This window comes from Alnus glutinosa, chromosome 4 (genome assembly GCF_958979055.1).
Source record: "Alnus glutinosa chromosome 4, dhAlnGlut1.1, whole genome shotgun sequence".
In the NCBI taxonomy this organism is placed as follows: domain Eukaryota; kingdom Viridiplantae; phylum Streptophyta; class Magnoliopsida; order Fagales; family Betulaceae; genus Alnus; species Alnus glutinosa.
Window position 1 is genome coordinate 7,824,698 of NC_084889.1, and position 12,375 is coordinate 7,837,072.

Genomic DNA, 12,375 nt, shown 5'->3' on the forward strand with positions numbered 1-12,375 from the left:
CGGTTAAACCTATTGGGCCTGGCCTTGTTTCTGCATTAATTTCATGTGTTTTCAATATTTTTCTTTCTTTCCTAGGGTGGTCGGTTAAACCTATTGGGCCTGGCCTTGTTTCTGCATGAATTTCATGTGTTGATCTTGGTGGTTCATCCATTATGCTTGATTTTGGCTAACATGGAAGGTTTGTTTGGATATTCTTGCTGTGCTCTCTTGCTCTCTCAGTGTATTTCTTTTACTTCGATCGTTGTTTTTGCGATATTTATCGCTTTTTGGGAGTGGGTGTTTTTTTAATTGTGACAAAAAGGGTTCTGTTTTGGTGCTAGCGGAAGTGGGTGTGTTTAACTTAATTAGTTTATTTAGTTGCGTGATAATTGTTATTGATGATATTTCTTAACTTAGAATGTCATTTTCTTTTATTGATTGCTTTGTGTTACTTGGTTTCTATTCAAAGTAATTAGTTTGAGTAGATGGGTGCTGATCCTTTAGTGCAACAGAGGGTTTTGTGCCGGTTATTACTTGTAGTCTGGTGTTTTTGTTGCAACAGTGACATTGGTACTTGAAAGAATTCTAAAGGCAATTCTTTCTTTTCTGGATGCCCTTATGCATAAATTAGCGCATAACTAGTGAGTGGATGATACTGTGAGAGTAATGGCAGCGTTAGATAATTTTGACTAGGTTTTACCCTTCTCAATAAGGCCGTAAGCCAAGCTACTTGATACAAAAGGATCATTTTCCTACCATTTGTCCCCATTTAATGATCAACCAGGGATCCACTAGTTGAACTGAGAGGCACATTTTCTTTACATTCAATATTAATTAGCTTAAACTCAAGAAACTTATATCTCCTGAAATCTGTAAGTGTCAATGTATTGCTTTGAGCTACATTCAGCTAAATTCTGCTTTGTTTGAGACATTTGGCGGTGTTTGTGGTGATTGGAGATGAGTTTACTTTCTCAGTATGTCTTTTCAAGTTTATAGCCTTTTATAGTCGGCACCTAATTGTGTTTGCTGCCTCTTGAAACAGGTGATGCTTTGCACAGCCTAAGGACCAACTTACAGGATCCTAACAATGTCCTGCAGAGTTGGGATCCTACCCTGGTTAACCCCTGTACATGGTTTCATGTCACCTGCAACAATGATAATAGTGTCATAAGAGTGTAAGTTGTCTGTCCTTTTGTGTCTTCCAAGTACATGCATATGATGTAATTTTGGATTTTTTTTTTTTTTTAAAAAAAAAAATTGTATCATGATTTGCACAGACATCCATTCTGATGCTTGTTTTAATGTTCTATCTCAGTGATCTTGGGAATGCAGCTTTGTCTGGTACACTTGTCCCACAGCTTGGCCTGCTCAGGAATTTACAGTATTTGTACGTCATGCTTGTTGCTTCAAAATCTTTTAGCACCTTTTTTAGTTTCTAGAATTGGTTCTTTGATGTGGGGAATGCATTTTAATTGTTGTTCTTTAAAGTTTTATGGTTTAGAAATTATCTTTATTCTAGTTTTGTTCTCATGTGGGGGATATGGTAAAGGAAAATAATGTTCATATGCATAAAATTCTAAACTAGTAGAAAATAATATAGATACATATGCCTTTTAAACTAGTAGAAAAGAAATTGAACTACTAGTAGTATGTGATCGAGCCAATTTAAACCGAATATTTAAAGTTCAAAATTTGTTTGTTTATTTGCTTTGAGCATGGGGAGAGGTAAAGTTCAAGTTCATCACCGATCTAGATTACAAGTTCAAGTTTCATTTACTTATTGTTCTAACAAGCTCAAATTTGTTCATAAGCTGCTTGATCAACTTGTTCTTTGTATGAAATAAATACTATGACTAAAATTTTACCCCTTCGTAAGTCTGTGCTAATGATTAATTACTTGAATTACTGTTAAGATTATATTTTTTTGGGTAAATAGATACTCTAATATTCATTTATGAACTTAAAAAAAATTAAATTCCTAACTTTTTGTTGATAAATAATCTATAATTTTTTTACCACGATAAAATAAATTGAAAATAATAAGTTTATATTTTATGGCCTTATCTACAAACTTAGACAATCTAATCTCGAGGCTGTATAAGTATGTTTTATCCAAATTCTCTCTCTCTCTCTCTCTCTCTCTCTCTCTCTCTCTCTCTCGCGCGCGCGCGCGCACACACACACTCGCGTGTGTGTGTATTTAGGCTTGGCAATTCGGGTTGTCGTGTTAACCCATCGGGTTAGCGTGTCAACCCGTTTAGCTAATTTGGTAAAAAAATGTCATTATCGCGTCATAAATATGTTATAAACGGGTTGATGGGTCATAAACAGGTTGGCGGGTTATAAATGGGTCATAAATGGGTTGACGGGTTATAAACGAGTTATAGCCTAAACCCAAACCCTATATATTCGTGTCGGATTCGCAGGTCGTGTCAAAATTGCCAAGCCTATGTGTGTTTATATATATTTGTATGAAGTGTTATGTCTACGAGCCTGTTAATGGATATGGAATTACGTTAGATCTTATCGAAAAAGAATTACGTTAGATCTTTGCTTGTTTAAGAATGAAGCCTCAAAGGTGGAATTTTGTGGGCTTGAGCTCGGTTTGTTGCTAAATAAACGAAAATAAGCAAGCTTTTTTCCAAGCCGAGTGTGAGTTGTTTATGAACAACTTGGTTTATTTGCAGCTCTGTACACCACTAATTAAGTTGGCATGTCTAGATGCCTTAATGAAACCTATTCATCTTATATAAAGGATTTTGGTTTTGTGAAACTAATCTGTTTTCAAACATCTAGTAGGACCTTGTTTAGCTTGGGTGGTTCAGGTTAGATTTTGCAATTTGTATTTTGAAACGCCATATGCGATGAATGACATTGTGTCTCCATGTAAATAACTGCCTTGATGATCTGCAAACTTGCTTGGTGGAAACTGGAAATATTAGCACAAAGTTTCTGAAGCCACTTCAAGGAGAATGTAAAGAAGCTTGTCCATCTGCTGTACCTTATGATGTAGGACAGATTTAGAGGATCTATCTACTTGTGCTTTGGTGCATTTAGGTTGAGGGTTTGGAAATATAAGGATGTATAGGGTTTATGGTTTGAGTGCGATTTGGAAAAGACTGGATTTAAATCGGTGAAAAGGGGGCTAAAATAAAGAAAATAGGTTGCAAGAATTCTGGGCAGTAGTAAAAATAGGCATGTTAGGGTTTCTTTCTTTGGTATTAATTGGTGGCTAAAGGCCATGGTATATATGTTGGATTCTGGGTTTTGATATGGTTAAGAAGAGGGTCTGTTTTGGGGTTGCAAAAGAGGTGAGAAGAAGCTGAGATTGAATTTATCCAGAGGCTGTGAACAGTCCCCACAAAAGAAAAAGAACAATAAGAAGCACTCTTGGCAAACAGACCTTCCACTAAGCAAAACTCTCAATTTTTCTATTAATCAACTCTTATCATTTTTAATACAAGGGCACACTTGTATAGACTCTAGATGTAGTTTCTCATAGTGAACAAACTCCTTATCGGATTGAACCAAAGCCCATAAACTAAATAAGACTCACCTATTAATAAAATAGACCCATTGCCCATAACTATGGCCCATAAGAGTGATGTTACAAGAATTACAAAAAACAGGAACTGAGAAGCGGGAATATTCTCTCTGAATTGGGATAGTTTTGTTCATTTTTAAAGAAGAGAAATGCTACACTTCCTAAATTTTTTATCCAAAATTTGGTTTCCAAATAATGTGTCACAATCCCATGTGATTTATTATTTTGAAAAATATGTCACCATCTCATAGAATTGTGACACATCATTTGGGGACCAAATTTTGGAAGAAAAATTTGGGAACTCTAGGATTTCTATTTAAAGAATATTGGCATGAAAATTAATAGTACTTTTTTTGAGCTTTTGTTTGACGTTCTTGGAACTTTTGTCTTCTCAGGTCATCCCTATCACGCTCAGGGACTTACATGCATGGCAATAAGCCCCGATTCTACATGTGCCCTTACCGGTTCTAAGGATGGTTCTGTATGCATTGTGAATATAACAACTGGGAGGGTAAGTACATTCGCTGCATTTAATATCCTAATGTTATATTTTTCTGTAAATCATCGTTGTTTTGGATGAATAAAAGAGGGCTTAAGGGGTGCATCTCGCGCGAGTCAAACCCAGGTTCTACACAGGTTCATTTGAGGCCATCTTGCCTTGTTGTGTGAGTATGATAAGTTTGGGATGGTACCTCAAGCCTCACTAAATTGGTCCTTAAGTTGCAAGCTTTGAAATCCTTCTAAATCCATGGTGAGGCATAATTATATACACAAACATGGGAGCAAATTACCTAATTATGCGGCTCAAAGTAGCTATGAGAAGTTGCTGCAACATTTTAGAAAATTCTTGTTAGGCAATTTTCAGGCATGCTGGGGATTATGTTTTTGCTTCTAAAAATTTACTATGTTCTAATATGAATTATATGTGCTAATTGAATACATAATCAATATTACAAAGGAGCTCTTCATGTTGGTGTATTCTACATGTGTGCCAATGTAGACTTGTGCACTGGAAGAGTTGATCTCATCTGATTCATCAGCTATATTGATCTAACACAGCATTTTACCCCAGGGTATCTAATTGTTTAGATGACAGTATGGTTACACATCTGACATGCTGATTGAGATTTTGACACAGCTCATCTCCTAACTTGAAATATAACAAAAAGAGAAGAAAAAATAGGAGAACCATGGACCTGATTTGCTCAGGTGTGGTTGGATGTAGTATAAATCTCAGTGCACCAAGGCAAGAGCTCAAGGTGCAGCTTCAACTGATCAAGGGCGATCTTGTGAAGGCTCCTCAGAGTCACAGTGGTCAAGGATGGTGTAGGTCTGGTCTGCGACACGCTACTAGGCAAGCAAATTGGACCCATTTGGATTTGAGTGGGATCGCTTGAGATGAGTTGAGATGAAATGGAGTCATTGTTTGACAGTATAGGGGCTGACGGTGGATGTAATCCTCCTATATATGGTGAATCCTGAGGGAGAGAAGACTAAGTACACGCATTTGGCAGCCCTCAAATTCCTCTCTTATTTTTTCTTTTGTCTTTTGGTAGTTTAGTTGACCAATTTGATTGGGATTATGGTTTGCTTGAGGTGAGTTTGCCTTTTTTTAAGGTTTTTTTTATTAGGCTAGTCTCTTTAGTTAGATGGCAGCAAATTAAGTTTGGCAAATGCCGTTAATATGGGCATAGTTAATTGGAATGGCAAGGGCTTTTTAGCAGATCATCTAAGCATACTAAGTAAGCTATAAGTAGGATGAGATATCAGAGCAAGAAAAACTGAGATCCCATTTAGATTTGATTGGGTTTAGCAAAAGGATTTTACATTCCAAAGCTATTGACTCAAACAAAGCTTTTGAGAAGAAATTCCAACATTGGATCAATGGATCATGGAAAAGATGGTGCTTAATCGCGCTCTCTTAGGTAAATGGTTGTGGCGCTATGGGCTTGAGAGAGAGGCTTGGTGGAGAATAGTAGTGTACTCTAAATATGACAGTTTATGGGGAGGGTGGTGTTCTCTTAAGCCTACAAGAGCCTTTGGGTTGGGGTTGTGAAAGAATATCAGGAAATGGAGGGAAAAGTTTTCTAGCTTTACTAGATTTGAGGTGGGGGATGGTTCTAGAATCAGCTTTTGGCATGACTAGTGGTGTGGGGAAGCGACGCAAAAAATGTTGCTTTTCTAGTTTTATATGATCCGCCTTTATTGCGGCTAATTTGGAGTTTTTGGGTGGCTCCAACCAGTAGAATGTGAGCTTTGCTAGAGCGACGCATGATTGAGAGGTAGATGTCTTTGCTTCTTTTCTCCAAGTGTTGCGTTCAGTTATAGTGAGAAGAGGATGTAAAGATCAGCTATGGTGGGCTCCATCCAAAAGAAGATTGTTCAAGGTCAAATCCTTCTATAGCTCTCTGGCTTTTCTTGTAGGTAGCCGCTTCACCTAGAGGAGTGTATAGTGGACTCAGGCTCCTTTGAGATCGGTTTTTTTTGCCTGGTCGGCAACTCTAGGTAAGATCCTCATGTTGGATGATCTCAAGAGGCGGCACATCATCATGATGGACAGATGTTGCATGCGCAAGAGGAATGGGGGGTTTGTGGACTACCTTTTTCTTCATTGTGATGTGGCTTCCGCCATTCGAAGTGCTTTTTTTAGTTGTTTTGGGATGTCCCGGGTTATGCCTAGACATGTTGTTGATCTGTATGATTGTTGGTGGTCCTCTAGCAAGCCAAAGAGTGCTACAGTGTGGAAATTGGTGTCTACATGCCTCTTTTGGTGTTTGTAGAGGGAAATGAATGATAAAAACTGAGGACAAGGAGAGGACGCTGGGGGAAATTTTATCCTTGTTCTACGAAACATTGTATTTATGGACGGCGGCGTGTCTTCTTTGTCGATTAGTTATAGTGACTTCCTTGTTCATTTCGTTCTTTCTAATTAGGTGGTTCCTTTTATATACTTCTTGTGTACGTAGAGACGCCTTACGCTTTCAATGAGATTAGTTTATTGCTTATAAAAAAAGAAAAGAAAAAAAGAAGATGGAAAACAAGATTGAAAACAACAAAAAGATAAATTTTTCTGGGCTGAAAAATACTTATGGAATATTTATAGCTTTGGAATTCATATAATTGATAACAAAATGCTGTTTAGAATGCTAGATTGTAGGCCAATCCAAGCGGAATAGTGGGCCTACTTTGATTTTGGCATGGATGTGCCTCTATCATGAGAGTTTGGCCCAATACTAAATCTCTGATGTAGGAGTACAAAAATAATAATTGTGATTATGACAATGTGATGTCTATGTACCCATACCCAAAGTTTTGGTCGAATCCATTCTAGATCTTGAACATCAAGAAAGAAAGACCCCTAGATACTTACCTGCACCCAATACCCATACCAAAGCTCAAGCAACATAGTTCGTCATTGAAGGGCAAGATGCTTTTAGATTTATGTGGTTCCTGATTGTGGAATATTAGACTGCATTTTATTGATGGCTAATGAAATCCTAAGGATTGGAAGTTCTAAACACTTGGACATAAAAGGTGTCCACACCTAGGTCAGACAAAAATGTTAAATGATGGTGATTTTCAGGGGTGGCATCTATTGTAAGAAGACACTGGGTCTATTAATTGGCTTTCCCTCACATGCAGGATGGTGTTTGATGAGAATAATGATGCTGTACTGCTATTATAGTGTTCATTATTAGTTGGTATTATGCCTGTGTCTGATGCTGTACTGCTATTTTAGTGTTCATTATTAGTTGGTATTGTGCCTGTCTGTGTTTGGAATTCATACCATCAAGAGACATGGTCCATGTGGGGGGCATGTTACTGGATGGTCAAGGATGTTTCTCTTGGTGTCTGCCACTGAATCCTTGCCCTTGTGATAATGCTGGCTACATATGTTTCTGGAGCCTCTAGCCTCCCTTCTCCAGTCAGATTTGATTGAGGGTTAAGGACTGCTTGTGTTATTTTTCAATGCTAGAGCTGAGAGCTACCCAGGGTTCTTTAGGACTCACCTTCTTTTTGGCTATACTCTATAGTATTCAACTCCTTTTTGGCTGTCTTCGTGGAGCCAAATAAGCTTGCATGGGGTGCGCCTTTGTGCCCATGTATCATGGTGAACTTGGAGTCTGGCTTGCCAGGGCCCCTAGGTGTTATAGCATGTTTAAAATTGATTTTTTTTAATGCTAGTCTTACGTTTGTTTGTTTTTTCACTTCTTCAGTTCAGCTAGGTTGATTGTGCCTCCTATTCACATTTTAGTGTCCATTTTGATGGTATTTTAGTTGATGTGTATATATATATAAATATATTTTGTTTATTTATTTATTTATTTTTTAAGTATATTTCAGTTGATAATTGATACATTATGTCTGCATGTCTATATCTTTTCTTGTTTAATGTGATCAAAGTATATGGTGGATGTGGTTATATCTAATCTAAATGCAACCCTTTAATAGACTTGCGTGTTGCTACCAACAGGTTGTTAGCAAACTGGATTCTCACTCAGATTCAATTGAATGTATTGTTTTTGCACCAAGCCAAGGACCAAGGTAAGCTAATCTCTCTCTTCATCTGTAAGTAGGTTCTATTAACTGCCAATTGTAAAAGAATATTTGCACTAAGAGAGCTTTTAAGATTTAGTGCATATCTGAAATGAAAGACATAGGACAGGATGTTTGACACCAAAACTGGAGCAGCATCTTTATTCAGCATGAAACTTAAAGAAAAGGAGGGTATGTAGTAAAGATTTTGGGAAGAAGATTTGGGTGCTATAATTTTTTGTTTTCTTTTTTACAAGTAATTGAAATATCATTAAAAGCAAAAGGCGCTCGCAGGTACACATGAAGTTTACAAGGAAACCACCTAGCTAGTAGGAGGGAAAAGAACAAGGAACTGGCAACAAGTAGGATTTTCATTGTTTTAAGGGGCCAGAATAGTGCTTAGTAAAATATAGTTGATAAAGAGTAAAAATGAAGAGAAAGAAGAAAATAGAAGAAACCTAGGCATCAAACCTAGATAGGTAGGCATTACTGGTAAGAACAGATGCATATGCATCCTGACATGACACCAATAAATCATGAAGCAGTCAATTTTTTTCTTTCATTCATTTATTTGCGTGAGAAATTATTGTGTCATTAGTTAAATAGGTTCCTATCAACCAAACTTGGGTTGGACCAAGTTGGCCCAAGTCAACATACTGGGACCAAAAAGTGAACCTAAAAGACCCACTAAACTGGTCCAACCTGACACATAAGACCACAAAACAAAAGGCAGAAGCCAACTAAGTGCTAAGACTCCAGACTAATATTGTCATGTGAGCTCCGGAGCTCATCAAGCTTCCAAGTGGCGTGCTTATTCACTTTGATACCCCATTGCATTCTGAATCGGACTGCATCTGAGAAACAAATCAGTAGATAAGGGTAGGCAGGATAAAACAGCACCATTAAGTTTTATCCCTGAAAATATAAACAAGTATTATTTGGTTGGAAAAGGAGGGGAAATAAAGTAGTTTAAAATATAATTAATTTGGATTGATATTATCGGATGTCTACATGCCTATCATTCTTTGATTTGGTTGATCACCAGTTAATTTATTGCTTGAGAGTTATGGTCCTTTGTTTTTTTGGGGGGTTTAATGGGGTGTTGTTGCCCCAGAAAGTGGTGAGGTTTATTTCACTTGGAAAGGTATTTTTGCCTTTTTGGTAGGCATAGAAACAGTTTTAATTGGAAAGCAGCCCCCCTTTGCCTTACGTGGACAATATGGAGAGAGGAGAACAATCACACGTTTGATGGCTTTTGAGTTGTCTATCAAATTGAGAGGTCTCCTGGGGGTTCCTGTAGGAGACATTTGTTCATCAAATCAATGCACTCAATCCCTTGAGTTGTGTCTGTCTTCTTGATGTCAGCGTGTGAATTGCTTAAGTGGCTCTGCTATATGTTTCACTCTCTGGACCTTGCATTATTTTAGTTCTATGTAAACTTTCTGAACTGAATAGCCCAAGTATTGATTGTTCTGAATGGGTTGAAGAATACTCATTGCAAGACTGCTATGACCAAATAAGAACTAAAAGATTATGTAACTATGAAGAGATAAAAGTCATAAGATCTTGTAATTTCCTTTTTGCAGTTCCTCTTCTCCCAAAATGACAGCCTTATTGAAGAAAAACATAAGATCATAAGATCTTTTACAATTTTCATTTTGGTTGGAGAAATATGTAATTGATATGACTTTCTATTGATGTTGTCTATTGGTAACACTTTTATGACTCAAAATTGTGCATGCCAGCTCCAACTGGGCCGCACAGGAGGCATGGACAAGAAGCTTGTAGTCTGGGATCTGCAGCACTCAATGCCTCGTAGCACATGCGAGCATGAGGTTTGTCAGAAATTTTATGGTTGCATAAAATTAGTGCTCTATATATCTTAATTAATTTCCAGTTATAATGTGCCTGCCTCCAGTCATCTGTGTTTGGTGGACTAAACTCTGTAATTAAGATTTCTATAACCAATCTAACAGGGGGCTTTCTACCTTGTGACAGGATGGAGTGACATGCTTGACATGGCTTGGTGCATCTAATTACCTGGCAACAGGTTGTATTGATGGGAAGGTACGAGTATGGGATGGTCGCTCCGGTGATTGTATAAGGACCTTCAGCGGCCATGACGGTGCGATTCAATCTCTATCTGTATCTGCTAACTGCGATTTCCTTGTTTCAGTTTCAATTGATGAAACTGCCAGAGTTTTTGAGATTGCAGAGTTTCTGTTAACAAATAAGCTTTCTATCCTTGAAGTATCTGAGGTCTTCCTGGGGTAGCCAAGCTTTTAATTTACAAAGGAAACAAGTTGATCATTAACAATATATGCTTCGTGACCAAATTCGTCACATGGTATTATATTCGGGCTCTTACAAGTAATATTCTTTGTAAAATTTTTCTTCATTTATCTTCGGTTCCTTTGTATGTTGCTGTTAACAAATACAGAATTAGAGCCCTGTGTCTCTTTAAACACCTGATTTATACACAAAATTTGGTCACAAAAAAATTAGAAAATGAACCTTAACACACGGTTGATGAACATTTCAAGTGAGTAAAGAAGAAAACAAGAGGAGAAAAGGAAAGAAGAGAAAAGAATAGCAAGAAATCTATATTATTTCCTTTGGGTGTGTTTTTTTTCCCCCAAGCAACAAGAGGGAAAGGGAAAGGGTAGATTAAAACAAAACAAAGAAGAAAAAAAAGGGTTGAGGCAACCCTACGATAAGCCCTAATACAATCATATCAGTGCAAGAAAACATATAAATAAAAGAAAATGTGCCAAATAAATAACACGTCTTATAGTTTTTTGGCACAAACGCCAAGAAAGATGGCTGCTAGTTAAGGCAGTTTGTAATGTTGAACTAAAGATGACATAAAAATGAGTACGAACCTCAAAAGGTCCCTCAACCTTTCTTGTACCACAGACGGCATTCTCAAGAAGCATAAGAACGGGCACGAATTTTAAAAGATCCTTCAACCTTTCTCATATCAAAGATGACATTTTTAAGAAGTACAAGAAGGGGCATGAACCTCATAAAGTCCCTCAACCCTTTCTCTGGTTAGCTTAGAGAAAGTGTTGATATAGTTTTTTGTGCATTTCCCTTCTTTTCTTCTTAGACTTCACACAAAAATTTCTAACTCAATCTTCATGGCCAAAAGATTGCTCAATTGTTTAGCCTAATTATAAAATTTAGCCTACTGATTGACCTTCTAATAAGTGTCGGAGAAGAGAGGAACTCCTCCCTTATATTTTTTTTTTTCCCTTATATTTTGTTTTTGTTTTCGTAGTTGGATCTACTACCCATCTGCCTCCACTTTTTCCCATACGTCACTCCATCACCTTGGCTGACGTATGCACCACCCATCATGTATGTAACCCACATACTGTCACTTTTTTGTCTTTTTCTTTTTTTAATTTTTTTTGGCGGCTGATTCTCTCGCCTTCACTTTCTCCTTCAGCCGATTCCCCTTCTTTTACCTATGGAGACAGCCAAATCCAATTTTGATGTCCCCTAAGCATCATCAACAGAGTACCTCCCTTGCTGAACATCGCAATGGAGCTCATTTTCAGTAGTTTCGGTGCAGTTGTTATCGTACTATCTTCCCTTTTGTGACTACCAAGATCTCTTACCATAAAGTTTCTCTAAACAGCCTATCCACGAGACTATCTCAAAATTTGCAACTTCTAACAGTCCCTTTCTTGTGCCAAGAAGCCATTGGGTTGAGCCATTTATTTAGCCTATTCTTAATTTTATTATTATTATTATTTATTACACTGTAATGTCTATTCTATGGCCTTTGTTGGAGTGCTCCACTCCCTCTTTCTGATTTTTTTTTATTTTTTTTTATTTTTTTTTTATTTTTTTTTTAAAAAAAAAAAAAAAATCTAAAAAGTGCAAGATGCACACATCACGGATAGTACCTGAAATACAGACTAATGGGTTTTTAGGCCCAAAATGATTAATTTGCCTACATAAACTTTAAAAGAAAAAAAAAAAAATCAAAGAGAAAAAAAAGAGTGAAAATCTCAGACAGAGTGAACAGTTTCAACTAAATCGTTTCAAATATCTTTTAGACTAAAGGCGTGCTAATTAAACCAAGATATAAGCAAAAGATTTTACTGATGCACAAAAGCATGTTAAACTTGAAGGATACAGCCATACAGGAGAGGCGACCAATAAAAGAATCAAACTCGCATGAAGTATACCTCAATAAAACATGCTAGTGTAAAGGCAAATTCTTGACAATGATCCAAATTCCATTCAAAGTAACCTCAAGAAAAATACGACTTGAGAAATCCTAATCAAGTAAGCGAACCTTGCAA

At 37.1% G+C, this 12,375-nt stretch overlaps 1 protein-coding gene across 3 annotated transcripts; it reads left to right on the forward strand.

The window, feature by feature from the left end:
• Positions 1-107: 107 nt before the first annotated feature.
• LOC133866859 (uncharacterized) lies at positions 108-10,433 on the forward strand. Of its 3 annotated transcripts, none has more exons than XR_009899934.1 (7): positions 108-178; positions 1,022-1,154; positions 1,295-1,366; positions 3,919-4,034; positions 7,998-8,068; positions 9,805-9,894; positions 10,058-10,433. XR_009899934.1 is itself a non-coding variant. In XM_062303513.1 (4 exons), the coding sequence occupies exons 2-4, from the start codon at positions 8,036-8,038 to the stop codon at positions 10,331-10,333; spliced, it is 399 nt and encodes a 132-aa protein (XP_062159497.1). In that variant the 5' UTR covers positions 3,905-4,034; positions 7,998-8,035; the 3' UTR covers positions 10,334-10,433. The 3 variants fall into 3 exon arrangements, 1 of the variants encoding a protein (XP_062159497.1); XR_009899935.1 differs by lacking the exon at positions 108-178 and adding an exon at positions 189-220; XM_062303513.1 differs by lacking the exons at positions 108-178; positions 1,022-1,154; positions 1,295-1,366 and having other exon boundaries at positions 3,905-4,034.
• The last annotated feature ends 1,942 nt before the right edge of the window (positions 10,434-12,375 follow it).